The 14,204-nt window shown below is 44.8% G+C and overlaps 1 protein-coding gene across 1 annotated transcript in view; it reads left to right on the forward strand.

The window, feature by feature from the left end:
• si:ch73-335l21.1 (insulin receptor substrate 1-B) overlaps positions 1 to 14,204 on the forward strand; it is a 60,500-nt gene that overhangs the window by 13,505 nt on the left and 32,791 nt on the right. The window contains exons 2-3 of the mRNA XM_023274982.3: positions 6,847 to 7,148; positions 7,668 to 10,863. Of these exons, the coding sequence (XP_023130750.1) occupies positions 6,847 to 7,148; positions 7,668 to 10,863 (3,498 nt within the window). The remainder of the gene's footprint in view (positions 1 to 6,846; positions 7,149 to 7,667; positions 10,864 to 14,204) is intronic.

Raw genomic sequence — 14,204 nt, forward strand, 5'->3', positions numbered from 1 at the left:
ACCCAGTGAGAGCCAGCCATTCATCGCCAGAGTAGTTTTCCCTGATTTACAGGCTGCATTAGCTAACTAAGAAGAAGTCCTGCTATAAAATTGAGTCATTTAACTTTCCTCTCCTGCAAATAGTTTTCATGGAATCACATTACTTGAAGGTTGTTCCTTGATTTTTACTTAACCCTCTCAACTGAAGCAATTTTTTGGGACTTTTTCTTCATGTCACATCTTTGCTAATTGTGGGATACTTTTTTTTTTACTGCAATCTAAAGTCCTGCACCTCTATGGACAACAACGGCTACTCCATGTGCTATAGATATTTTACTGCTTGCATTTTAAATTTGTTTAATGCTTGTGTTCTAGCTGCTTTGTGTAAGCAGTTCAGGTCAAAAGTCCCTACATTTTTGCGACGTGACTGTCGGTCACAGTCGAGTCTAACGGCTTCACACCTTTTCTAAAGACTACATAATTTTATCTTTTACAGATTCTTGTTCGTGCAAACCGTTCATTCTTGCCAAATTTAAAATCAGACATGTTAAGTGAAGTAGGCTGCACAGTGGCTTGGTGGTTAGCACTTTGCCTTCCCAGGATTTTTCTGCATGGAGTTTGCATGTTCTTCCTGTGACTGTGTGGGTTTTCTCCAGCTTCGTCCCACAGTCCAAAAACATGCTGAGGTTAATTGGTGATTCTAAATTGAGAGTGAGAGTGTGATTGTTTGTCTCTGTGTGTAGCCCTTTTTGACCAAAAAGAGCCAGGTGCTAGTTCGGTGCTAGTTTGGTGCTGGTGCTGAGTTTGTTCAGATCTTGTAGCAGGGCGTCTGAGAAATAAAACTTACCAGGATCAGGATCGGTGGTCTGAACGGCGGACTCGTTGTGCATCAACTCCAGCATGGCTGTGGCGTTCAGGGCCCGGGTTAGGATCACAGAATGCAGCAGGTCAAAATGGGGGGCTCTTTTTTGGCCGATCACTGCTGCGTCCCAGCTCCCTTTTCTGGTCTGTGTAGTCATTTTTGAGCTTTTTAAGTTTATTGGGAAGTTAGCCGAGGCTCCACTTGTACCCGGCCGCAGCCATCTTCCGCTAGATCTTTTCGAACACCATCTTGATCCGAGAGGCCCCCTCTAACTTCGACTGAATTTCATACGAAGACCACAGTGAAAGGAAATACTGACTCTCCTCCTCAGACCACTGCTGCTTGGATTTGGCATCCATATTTACCATTTTTCAAAACACTAAGACTGAACACTACTACTATTACTGCTGGTTAGGTTGTTTAAAAATGGTGGTTCTGTGTTTTCACCGTTGATCGTCGGTCATTGTAACCCTACCCCCAGCCCATGATGTACTCAGTTCTCAACTCTGACCCAGCAAAGAGTTGGTGCCTGAAGAGCACCAGTTTTGGAGCCTGGAGCTGGTGCTTGGTTGGTGGAAACACAAAGTACTGGAGCTAAGTCAGGCACTGGCTCCGAACTAGCACTGGAACCAGCTTGGTCGAAAAGGGGCCTTTGATAGACTGGTGACCTGTCCAGGGTCTCCCCTGCCTTCACCCTAAGTCAGTTGGGTTAGACTCCAGCCCCCCACGTCCCTAATCGGGATTAAGCGGTGTTTAGATGATGGATGGATGGATGTTAAGGAAAGTGATTTAGATTTTTGTTAAAGCTTTGATTGCGTCAAGTTTTCTGATGCCTTTCAAACCTTTTGACAGGTTTTGGGGTTCAGAGAAATTTTAAAACTTAGCTGGAATTGTGCCAGTGGGAATCAGAATTGCCTAAGACCTACTTTCTTAGAATGTGTGTGATAATCATGACAATAATCAGCTTGTCACTGACAGGGGAGCTGTCAATATCCCAGCAGGGATCTGGCAGCCTCGGGGGTAAGCATGGTCCCCTATATAAAATCACAACCATCTCCCTTATAGCATAATGGCAGTTGAAAAGCATGGGAGACCCCACCAGCCCCATCTCCCCCTTCAGCACCAGTAACTCATCTCATATTTAAAATTGTAGTTGAGAAAATTAGGTTACATTGTGGCCTCTTTATATACAGCCTGTGATGTTGAGGGAGGCAGCTGAAGCATAGCAAATAAATCACCATGAATGGACACCAGTGTTACCCGTGTAGGTTGCAATGCTCAAGCCACATGTCAGACAGCAAGTTTCATGTGTGGCCAGGGCGAAAGTGAAGTAAACAACTTTTTGCGTGAATAAGCCAGTGTAAGTTGTTTTCAGATTTGCTAAAACCCTGAGATAAATGCGTTCACCTTGTGTGAACTCTTGGACCTGGGATGGACCACGCTGCCTCCAAGGTTGTATCAAGGTTGGCTGAATGTTTTCCTGCACGCATTGCCCTTATTCAGCCAGCAAGCTTTAAGCAGATGCTTCATTACCTCCAGGTGTATTTTTGCTTTCATGTGCATCCGGCGTTAGCGCTTAGATTGATCTCCGGCTGAGGGCCATTCTGTGTGCATGTTTTTCTGTGGGCTCATTATGTTGGATAGGGGTGGCGTTGTGCTGCACGGAAGCTGACCGCCTGATAACCTCCCGATGCCAAATGAAAAAAACATGTACTGATTCTCAACAGCCATCTCCGGTGAGCACTGCGCTGCTTTAAGGATTCCCCAGCGGAAGCAAGGGACGGTTTTTATTTGATGCTGTTTTGTGTCAAATCAAGCCCAGCTTTAGGCAACCATGAGTAAAAATCTGTGATGTCTGATAGGGGCAAATCAGTCTGCACCTATGTAGGATTCCAGCAAAGCCTCTTAAATGTTTTCGCTGATTTTGAGAGTGTGCCGAGCCAGAGTGGCCCTGAGATCAAGGGTGCACTGTACACACAACAAACAACACACTTATGCTCTCCTCAAGACACATTAAATGGGCTCTTGAGAAGGAAAAGATACGCTTTGAGAAACATGCTGCACTGCAATCCAAGTCAATCTCAACAAGCAGTGGGCTAAAAAATTAATTTTAAAATAAGCCTGTAATCAGATGCTTTTAACCCAAGTAATCCTAAAATAAACCTCTCCATTTTCCCTGCTTTAAGATTCTGTTAAAAGGCCCTTTATTCCCTTCTTAATGGCTCTCTGATATCTCATTGCAATCTCCTGCAGTCCCTTATTTTCCTTGGTCCCCTCTGAGAAGTCCCAAACCTTCGCTTCCTGTTGTAAATCTAAATCGAGGAAGCAAACAGGGCTTCTTGCAACGAGGTCCTCGCACACAGAGAAAAGTAATACATGACACAGCCATGCATGGCCTTGAGTGAGTCATCTAATGTAGGGGGAGGGCCTCCACACACAGCCACGAAGCCGCAGCCTCGCTGGCTTTCAACAAAACATCTATTCGAGGTCTCTTTCAAGTTGTGAGCGTTCCTTCAGTTTTGGGGAAGCATACTGGTAGAAGACACAGGGAGGCACATAAGACTTCTCCCTGTTTTGCAATCACAAGTAAAAATGTTTTCGGATGAGGATCTGGGGAAATGTTTGTCATAACGGAAGCTCTCTTAATATGGCGTCTGCTGCATGCTGAGGCTTCTTGTCTACATATGGTTGTCATTGTAGGATCTGCAGCAGAAGCATGGGAAAGGAAGTAGAAACGCATGCAGAAATACAAGAATATATTTGTAATGCCGCGGTCAGGTTCATCATGATTGGGCCACAATCACAGCTGAAAGTAGAATGCAACACAGATTTTGTGAGAGTAGCGCTTTTCATTCAGTTAGCTGTCAAAAAAATCATTTTTCCTGTCAGTGTTTCAGTGTGTCACATGTCCTAATGAGACAGGTGTTCCAGTCCATTCATTAATGCACAAAGAACATCCTGTTCCATGAAGCAGCCAGGTGAGCCGTTTTGTCGACATCTTGTTTCTTCAGTCTTGTCATGGAGTTGATTGATTCTGTGTTATAGATACTTATCATGTTTAGACATATCCATCCTGGCAATATGACAGGAAAAATAAGAACCGTTGTACATGGGAGGATTGAAGCCATGTTTAATGTACTTTTTTGGAGGATTGCTTGAAGAAGAATTAGAACCCACCCTAAACATGTATCACAAAATCCTTGAAATCCTTTATACTCAACAGATGTGAGGCCTTTTGTGGGTGGAAATAATGAGGCTTGAGGTAAATCTGTAATAGAGCCGAAGCATTGTCACTAGCTGCTCACAATGAGTTCCACCGCATGCTAGAATTTAGGAACTTTAATGAGATAACAGGCATATTTGTTGCTTCAGATCTGTCAACCTTACACCGCGTTCCAAATTATTATGCAAATTGTATTTAAGTGTCATAAAGATTACATTTTTTGTTTTTCAATTAAACTCATGGATGGTACTGTGTCTCAGGGCTCTTTGGATCACTGAAATCAATCTCAGACACCTGCGGTAATTAGTTGGCCAGGTGAGCCCAATTAAAGGAAAAACTACTGAAGAAGGATGTTCCACATTATTAAGCAGACCACCATTTTCAAGCAATATGGGAAAGAAAAAGGATCTCTCTGCTGCTGAAAAGCGTGAAATAGTTGAATGCCTTGGACAAGGTATGAAAACCTTAGATATTTCACAAAAACTTAAGCGTGATCATCGTACTATTAAGAGATTTGTGGCTGATTCAGAGCACACACGGGTTCGTGCAGGTAAAGGCACAATGAGGAAGGTTTCTGCCAGACAAATACATCAGATTAAGAGAGCAGCTGCTAAAATGCCATTACAAAGCAGCAAACAGGTATTTGAAGCTGCTGGTGCCTCTGGAGTCCCGCGAACATCAAGGTGTAGGATCCTCCAGAGGTTGCAGTTATGCATAAACCTTCTATTCAGCCACCCCTAACCAATGCTCACAAGCAGAAACGGCTGCAATGGGCCCAGAAATACATGAAGACTAATTTTCAAACAGTCTTGTTCACTGATGAGTGCCGTGTAACCCTGCATGGTCCAGATGGATGGAGTAGTGGATGGTTGGTAGATGGCCACCATGTCCCAACAAGGCTGGTTCAAGCAGAAACTCTCCAAAAACTCACAAGTTCAATGGATGCAAGAATTGTGAAGCTGCTATCAAATAAGGGGTCCTGTGTTAAAATGTAACTTGACCTGTTGAGATGTTTTTGATTGAAAAAGCTTTTGATTTCAGTAAATATGACCTCCTAATGCTGCTTGAAAATTATGCTGACTGTCATTTGCATCAGCTATTTAGGAAAATCAGAGAAAAATATAATTTGCATAATAATTTGGAACGTGGTGTATTTTGACTTAAAACACCAATCATACACTATCATTCAAAAGTCACTTAGAAATGTCCTTATTTCTGAAAGAAAAGCTTTTTTTCAATTAAGATGACATTAAATCAATCAGCGTCCAGTCTAGACATTGTTAATGTGGTAAATGACTAATCTAGCTGGAAACGGCTGATTTTTAATGGAATATCTCCATAGAGGTACAGAGGAACATTTCCAGCAACCATCACTCCTGTGTTCTACTGCTACATTGTGTTAGCTAATGGTGTTGAAAGGCTAATTGATGATTAGAAAACCCCTGTGCAATTATGTTAGCACATGAATAAAAGTGTGAGTTTTCATGGAAAACATGAAATTGTCTGGGTGACCCCAAACTTTTGAATGGTAGTGTAGATACTAGGACCAACAAGTTTTAGTATTCGTTAATATAAGGCAACAATTCACCCAACTTTTGCCCTAATTGATAGATTTGAGCATTAAATGTGATCTGTTTAATAGTGCATATTAAAACATATATTAAAAGGTGTAGGATTTAGTGACTTCTACAGTAGCAACAATGTTGGAGATTACATCCAACCTGCCTCACCGTCATCTGCCAAGCATGTAAAAGGACCTACAGTCTGCACCCTTTGTAGATATGAAAGGGTCAATCTGAGGTAAATTGTAAAAAGCAATTATTGTTGTTTTCAGGTTATTATGCACAAATAAAAATGCATTTAGGAATATTAGACTCTGTGTATGCTAATCATTCCCCCTACATCCTACTCTTTGCTCCTTTAAGTAGTTACATTAGTCCCCTTCCTTTGTTTGTCCCTTACTAGTCTAGGATCATATTTCACCAAGACCTTTCTCTCCTGTGTTTCATTACCTCAGTAATTCCTGACTGTCAGAATACAGCACACTTAACACAAAGGGTGAATGAACTGACTGTACTGTTGCTTAAAGACACTACACTTTATTAGTTTACAGAGTCAGATTACTCCTCAGTTGAACAACTCCAGAAAATGGCTTTTGAGGAGCTTTTTGAGCGTGTTCCCTCGGGGTTCTGCCCATCAGCTGGCATTGTTTGCTTTGGTTTGGAGGAGATTCAATTGTTAAGCACTTTCCAAGGTGGTTGATCTAGGTTTTTCCACAACTGTTGTTTTTTTTCCTTTTCTTTCGTAGTCATCATTCTTCTGTTGCGCTTCAGTTGTCAACAGTTTAATTTTTCCAAAGTGGTATGTGTGCCGTTGCATGTGTCAGGATGCCTGGAAGTAGTTGACGAATGAGACCCCAGGTATGGGGCCTTCAGGTACAGTGAGCCAGTCCCACAAGCTGATGCATGCTCGTTTTGAACTCAGATCTGGTGTAAAAATCAATGAAAAACTCAGTGTTATCACAGTTACAAAATAAAGGTACCTTGCCCTCCAATAACCGGTAAATAGTCACGGTTTCACCGACTATTTTCTTTGTTCACAGATGCCTGAAGATCATGTCCATGCATTGTTGCAGCAGTCGTACTTTTTAATGTTCTTTGTAGATTTTCCTCTGTAACATTTTAAATACCTCTGTTTTTTCTATCGAGTCACCCCCACCCCCACCCCACCCCCCCCCCCGGCAACCTTTTAATCTTCTTCTGTCTCTGTTCTGTCTCTGAAGGTAAGAATCCCACTGAAAGTGGGGCTGCGGGGGACTATGGAGTGCCTAATCCTGGACCTGCTTTCAAAGAGGTGTGGCAGGTGAAAGTGTGGCCCAAAGGCCTAGGTCAGGCAAAAAACTTGGTTGGCATCTACCGCCTTTGCCTGACTGACAAGACAGTTAACTTTGTGAAGCTCAACTCTGATGCTGCTGCTGTGGTGCTGCAGCTCATGAACGTGAGACGCTGTGGCCATTCAGAAAACTTCTTTTTTGTCGAGGTGGGACGCTCTGCCGTGACAGGCCCGGGCGAGTTCTGGATGCAGGTGAGCCTGTAATCTGCCTCCCGTTTATGTTGACAGTTTCTTTCACCCTTCAGTGTCACATATACACAAAAAGCCAATAACCCACAGAGTGAAATAACCACACAAGTTAGGGTTTATTTAACCTTGCATTATGGCCTCAGGTTTAGCAAATGCAGAAAATAATTCCAGATGGATTTAGCTTTCTAAATAAAAGAAAAAGACCAATTTTTACATGACTATCGTAAATTTAATTGTCCAAAAATATTCAGTTTAAATACTCACCAATTTCAGGGTTTTCGGTCAATGTGTTGTTCACAGATCAGAAGCAAGAAATTTGTCTTTTGTCTCAGAAAAGTACCATAATTCTATTATGTGATGGTCATCATTGTGAGTAGCTACTGGCTCTGCCTCTGATATATTATAGACCTCTAGGCTCATTTACTGTGATTTGTCACATAGAGTTCGTTTCAAAAAATCTGCAATGCTCCACAGTTTAGGTTTGATTTCAATGTTTTGAAAGTTTGTTGTGTTGTGTTCTAGGTGGATGATTCAGTGGTGGCCCAGAACATGCATGAAACCTTACTAGAGGCCATGAAAGCACTAAGTGAGGAGTTCCGCCAGCGCAGCAAGTCTCAGTCAAACTCTGGCCCTGGAGGGGGTGCTACTGCTTCCAACCCCATTAGTGTTCCCTCACGCCGCCACCACCCAAACCCTCCTCCCAGTCAGGTTGGCTTCACCCGCCGCCCCAGAACTGAGCCTCCTGCAGGAGCTAATAGTGGAGCAGCAGTCAGCAATGCGAATGCTTCTCCAACCCCCCGGCATAGCTTTCCAAGGTCTCGCACCGCTAGTGATGGGGGGAAAGGTGAGGATGGGATAGCAGGGACCACACTGCTACATAGCATGAACTCCAGCCCCTCCACCAATGGCTCTTGTTCCACCACCCCAATCCTCAGATCGAAGTCCGCCCGTTCAGCGCCCAACACAGCTACTAAAACTCCTCTTGGGTTGATGCGCTCCATTTCCACCCCAGCGCCCTCTCCAGCCCCAAGTCTCTCCTCTAGCTCTGGGCATGGCTCTGAGTTTGGAGGTGTAACATCTTCTGCTGGTGCTGGTCCTGGGTCTGGTGCCTATAGTCGGTTGCCCTCTCACTGTGCCTCTGTCTCAGGCTCACCCAGTGACTATGGCTCATCAGACGAGTACGGTTCTAGTCCTGGGGATCACACGCTCCTGCCCTCCCCAAGCCTCCCTGGAAGCTCTGTTGGTAGCACCGGCAGCCAGTCCCTTGGTGACGATGGAGCCAACTATATCCTAATGGGCCAGCGTAGTGGTGGTGGCAACAGTAATCAAGGGAGCTTGACGTCCAGCTCCTTACCTGCACCAGGAACACCAGCCTCTAGCTCCCAACCGCAGACCAGGAGAGTGCTCCGTCGCTCTTCCAGCCGTGAATGTGAAGCTGAACGGAGGCTGTTGAATAAGCGGGCTTCATTACCTCCTATGGCTTTGGAAAGGCTGGCACCACGTCAACGCAGAGCTGAGGAGCCAGCGGATGAAGATTCTGCAGATTATGCCATCATGTCGAGGAGCACCAGCCGAGAGTCTTTTACGTCCACGTGCTCTTCTACACACAGGGAATCTGGCATGGGTGCTGGGTCAGCAGGGGCAGGAGGAGGGTATTTGGATGTGGCAGTGGAGTTCAAAGCTGAAGGCGGTGGAGGAGCAGGTGGTAATGTCGATCTAGGTGTGGACAATGGATACATGTCCATGCTACCGGGAGTCACTCAGCCTCCAGTATCCCTTTCCCAGTCAATGACCGTCTCTGTCCCTGACTCCGATTCCAAAGCTGCTGATGATTACATGGCCATGACTCCTAACAACAGCGTGTCTCCTCCACAGCAGATCCGACCTCCACCAGCTTCTGATGGCTATATGATAATGTCTCCCAATAGCAGCTGCTCCCCGGACCAGCGTGGAGGTCTTTCTGGAGGGGCTTGGGTGGGCAGTGGCAGTGCAGACAGCAGAGCAGGCAGTGACTATATGAACATGTCTCCAATTAGCGCTCGTTCTGTAAATGGCAGCCCCCCACCTCCTGAGCATACCTGCCATTTGGAGACCAATTCCCAACAACAAGCACCCAAGATGGTGTATTCTTACTACTCCCTTCCCCGGTCATACAAACATAACCCCTCGGCCGGACACTTTGATGATGGGCCTGGACGAGGCAGAAGACCCAATGGGAGTTGTAGCAGGGGAGTGGGTGGAGGTAGAACCATTGGAGGGCGTCAGGAACAACCAGCAGCAGGTAATTCTGTGGTTGGACGCCACCTGTCACTCTCGTCATCCTCATATTCTTCCAGCTCAGCCAGCAGTGAGAGCCTCGGGGAGAGTGAGGACCGAACTACTCAGACACTGAGTAACATGACTGGTGGAACTCAGTCCAAAGATGTAAGCTCCGGTAAGCTCCAGCAGAGACGGGGATCTGGTGGGTTATCCAAGCAGGGTAGCCATACTAGAAGCAGACCAGTGAGCCTGTTTGTTGATGTATCCAAGGCTAATACCCTTCCTAGGGTCCGTGAGAACCCTCTGCCTCCAGAACCTAAGAGCCCTGGGGAATATGTAAGCATAGAGTTTAAGGGGGAGAAGTGCAGCCAGACTGGGGTTGGAGGAGGACGTGGCAGGGGTCTTAGGCATGGCCTATCATTGCCTCATGGCTCAAGCAGCCAGCATCCTCAGCACAGGCCAACCTCTTGCTTAGGTAACTTCATACCCCTCTCCCGTAGTCCCTCAGCCCCCATCACTCCCCCAGCTGCCTCTGAATATGTCAACATGGACCTGGGCCCTTCACCCTCCCCCTCACCCCTGTCTCTTACCCCACTAGTTTTCCCTTCTTTCCACACCCCTCCCACACCTCCAACTCTTGCCCATGCCCCTAAAGCATCTAATGAGGGTGCTACTGGCCCTCATGAAGAGGAGGCTGAAGTGGCTGAAGCCTCACTTAGGAAAAGCAGAGAGAACGTTCCATCCGTGACTGAGTCAGAGTCCCCTACATCCTGTGGTGACTACACTGAGATGGCCTTTAGCTTGAATAGCAACACTGTCTCTCGGTCAACATCTAGTGTTTCCCCCAAAGTCCCATCTCCCAGCAGTACTGATCCTTCTGTTCCAGTGCTGTCACGGGGTCTAGACTTCCCCCTAGCCAAGTCAGGACCCAATCCAGACCAGGGGGCTAAAGTTATCCGGGCAGACCCCCAAGGACGCAGACGGCACTGCTCAGAAACCTTCCTTGCCTCACCTTCCCTCCCCACCTCTACCTCTACTTCGTCTTCAACTGCCTCCCTCTTTCCAGAACACACCCAAGCTGTGGCTCGCCGGCTAGGGTTTGATAGCATGCTGTGGGGGAACGGTGCTGTCACTGATCCTCCCACCCAGTTTCCCCTCCCTGGACAGCAGTTGGTTACCACAAACACTCAGACCTCATCCACAGAACAAGGCCTTAACTACATAGACTTGGACTTGGCCAACAAAGAGAGCCCTCATGTGGGTCTGGATGGACCCTCTGGAAGTCAGGCACCATCTCGCCTCTTTTCTGTACTCGGTGCAGGTTCTGGGGTCGGGGGAGTGGGAGTGGCTGCAGCCGTCAGCAGCAACAGCAGCTCTAGCCTCAACACGTACGCCAGCATCGACTTCTACAAATCAGAGGAGTTGCGGACACATCAAAATGGAAATAAGGAAGGAACAGGTAAGCTCTACTTATTTCCTTTTAAAACACATTTGTTTGTATTTAGCATCAAATCTTTAGTTCTCTTCACATAAACAGTCTGCAGTCTCTTCATCACTGTTGTCTTTCAATTTTTGTTCCCTCCCCTTTTCTTCCTACATTACCTGTGCTGAGAAGAATATGTTTTTCAAGGAAATCCAATGGAGCACAGCGACCCTTTCCATCCATGCTTGTAATCAAACTTTACCTGGCACCAGATTAAATTGCAGACACTTGTTTGATTTGTATGACTGTCACAGTATGAGATCCAAATCGATTACTCAGACGATCCTTAAATTGATTTTCTTGTCTGCGGCTTGGTGCACGTACACTTATTACGCAATGTCATTATGTAATGTGTTAAAGGCCAGACAACCTATTGGAATATCAATGAATATCGATATTCTGGAAAGGGCTATTGATCTTCTTGAAGCTTCTTGAATGTTGTGTAAGCATTCTCAGTGCTACAAAGTCACCTCAATTCAGTTTTTAGTTTCAGTGTTTGGGTGCTGATTCATTACCGTTTGTTACACGTATATGACAAGCGTCGGACTCATTCTGCTCTGGTTGAGCCATTGTTTTTAAAAGAGGAGTGCTGTCACAGACATCTCACTGCAGAGCTAATCTTTGCAAAGGCATCCATTCAGACTTACCACTGAAGCGTTTTACTCCAAGTTCACTATAGCTGAACTCTGACCCTGCTTTTCGTTGACCTGTCCAAAAGAAAATCATCTAGAAGAAAAGCTTTGGAGGATAAAAACTGTCATAAATCACATTTCAGATTTAGTTATTTCATGAGTTTCTAGAACCTTACAACCTTTTGAAGGAAAATATGTAAGCAGTCCAGTTTGATTGCTAAGTTTATAGATTTGACTGTGAAAGTATTGCTTGCTCTGATTACTTAATTCAAGTTGAAAGTTCTGAGTGTTTATTTCAGCCTGTTAGGTTGTTTAAAATGATGAGCATTTTTTCCTGTAGTGTCATGCACTCAGTGTGTAGGGTTCCTGCTGTAATTAAAGATGGTTTTATTTGTCTGTATTTACGGTTGTGCAGTGACTGCTGTGCTAAAAGCTGGGGCCAGATTATGAATTTTCACTGTATTTACATTTTTTCCTACTGTGTGGAGCATTTTTCTAACTGTGGGGGACCCCCACAGCTAAACAATGGCTCAACTGACTCACTGTGAGATGTTTTCTCACAGAAAAAACATTCTCTTTGAACCACTGTCTGCACTAAATTGGCCTGTTAAGAAGCAGACGCCTGCAGTTTAAGCAGATAGAGTAGCATTTAAATGGAGATGTGGATTTATATGCATCAGGGAAACACTCAGTAGTCTTGCTTAAGCTTCCACAGTAGGGCTCTTGTGATGAATGCGTCCTGCCAAGTCTTGTTGTTTATGCAGCCCTGCTAGCTTCCACATGATTTGCACTGTAGGCTGTGCTAGACTTACACCTCTAGGGTTTTTGTGGTAAACATTTCATAGCCCGGCTCCACAGTTGGATTTAATGAAGAATCTAAGGCATTAGCAGAAATTCATCATGGGATCTTGTGGTGAGTTGCTGCACGGCTGAGCTCAACAGTTGGTTTTCATAGATTCCACAGATGGAAATGCACCATCAGCCTGCATCCATACGTCGCTGTGGTGGTTTTATTGGGAAACGGAGGCCATGTTGGTGGAAGCAGGGGGTGATTTGGGTGGATTTTAAATAGAAATGCTAGCAGGCTACCACAGTGGGACCATATGGGTTCTGGCCGCTGAGGACGTCGACAGGGCAGTGTGGGGGAGAATGTTACACATTGGCTGTGAATGTTGAGATGGGGCCAGTGTTTCACTCATACAGCTCACAAATGCCTCTGTACAGTGTTCCCCCCCCCTTTCATCCCTTCATTCGACCTCCCCCTCTTTCCTCCTCCAATAAATGATCCTTTTGTTCGAGTGTTTTTGCCGCGGTGGGCTGGCGGGCCTCAGCAGGGCCAAGCCCGAGGACTCGTGGATGCTCCTGAAATTCTTTTTTTTCTTGCAGTCTATAATTTGAGTCTTTTCTATCTGGCTTTCGTGATTGTTTTCTTACTTCCCTCTGTATCTGTCTTTGTATCTTTGTTTTCCTATTTGACTGCTTGTCCTCATTCATTCTTAACAGTGTTTGTCCTCATCTGACATCTAGGCTGATGGATTTTTAAAATTCCTTCCCTCCCTTCTGTGCTACACATACTATTGTTCAACATTTTTCATGAAAAACTCTTTTGTCTTTATGCCTTTCGTCCTCCTCCCCTTTTACATTGTGTTTCAGTCCATCCTTGCAGATGCTTGCAGAAATATTCAGAAACTGATTTCTGTCTTGTGCTGAGACCTTTTTGCTGTAACAATCAAAGAAAGAGACAGACAAAAACAAAACTGAAAAGTGAACATACTGAGATGGTACATAACTACCAATCTATTTACACACAAAAATGCAGGTTAGAAACGATTAATTATCTTGTCTGCGTGGATCCTGTGTGTGTGTGTGTGTGTTTTAGGAGTTCAGATCTACTGTAATTACAGGGTGTTTTTTCACTAACAGGCACCAACTTGTATAGGAAAAGACTGAGTGTATGTCTCAGGGGTGCGCTTTTTTGGCAGTGAGGGCCAAAGGCTAAAATTGAACAGCAGTAGTGGGATGTGTGCCAGAAACATTCCTATTGGACAGCGGTTATGTAATGCGTAGTGTGTAAAAATAACCTCATGATTTAGATAATTAGGAAAAGCCGGGGGAGCTCTTTCACTCCAAATTATATCTTTTAGAAGAAAAATCAAATTAACGACAACAACTATGAAGTGGCTTTTTGCAGTGCCGTGGCCTCAAGCTGAACACAGTGAAACGTGTAGTTTATGAAGTGGAGATGATTTTTGGGGCAAATGTCAACTTAAAATAAATTGTTATCGTTACCATCCAGTTGTCCCTCACCAGACAATTGTTGTATTTTTTACCATCTGGAGGAGAATCTTTATGCCAGTCTCAAAATAACCTGCAAAATTCCTTCCCTGGGACACACTACTTCCCTCCATTAGGATAAAGTTTCCCATGGGAAGATCCATGTGTCTTTAGTTTTGAATTTAGCCTGGATACATAGTAAAATGTAAAGTTATTAATATAAAGCCCACCTCTGACTGGATGAACAGTATTAATTACCTGGCCAAATTAAGATAATCCAGCTCATTGATGCCAGACTCCTGCTAGGATATATGAATTATTAATGCCCCTAAAACAAATATATAGTGTAACTCCCTTCTGCCATCAGTGTAGCAACCAGAAAAATCTGCATGTTATTGAAACTAATCTGAG

The sequence above is a fragment of the Amphiprion ocellaris genome, chromosome 23 (genome assembly GCF_022539595.1).
Source record: "Amphiprion ocellaris isolate individual 3 ecotype Okinawa chromosome 23, ASM2253959v1, whole genome shotgun sequence".
Classification (NCBI taxonomy): domain Eukaryota; kingdom Metazoa; phylum Chordata; class Actinopteri; family Pomacentridae; genus Amphiprion; species Amphiprion ocellaris.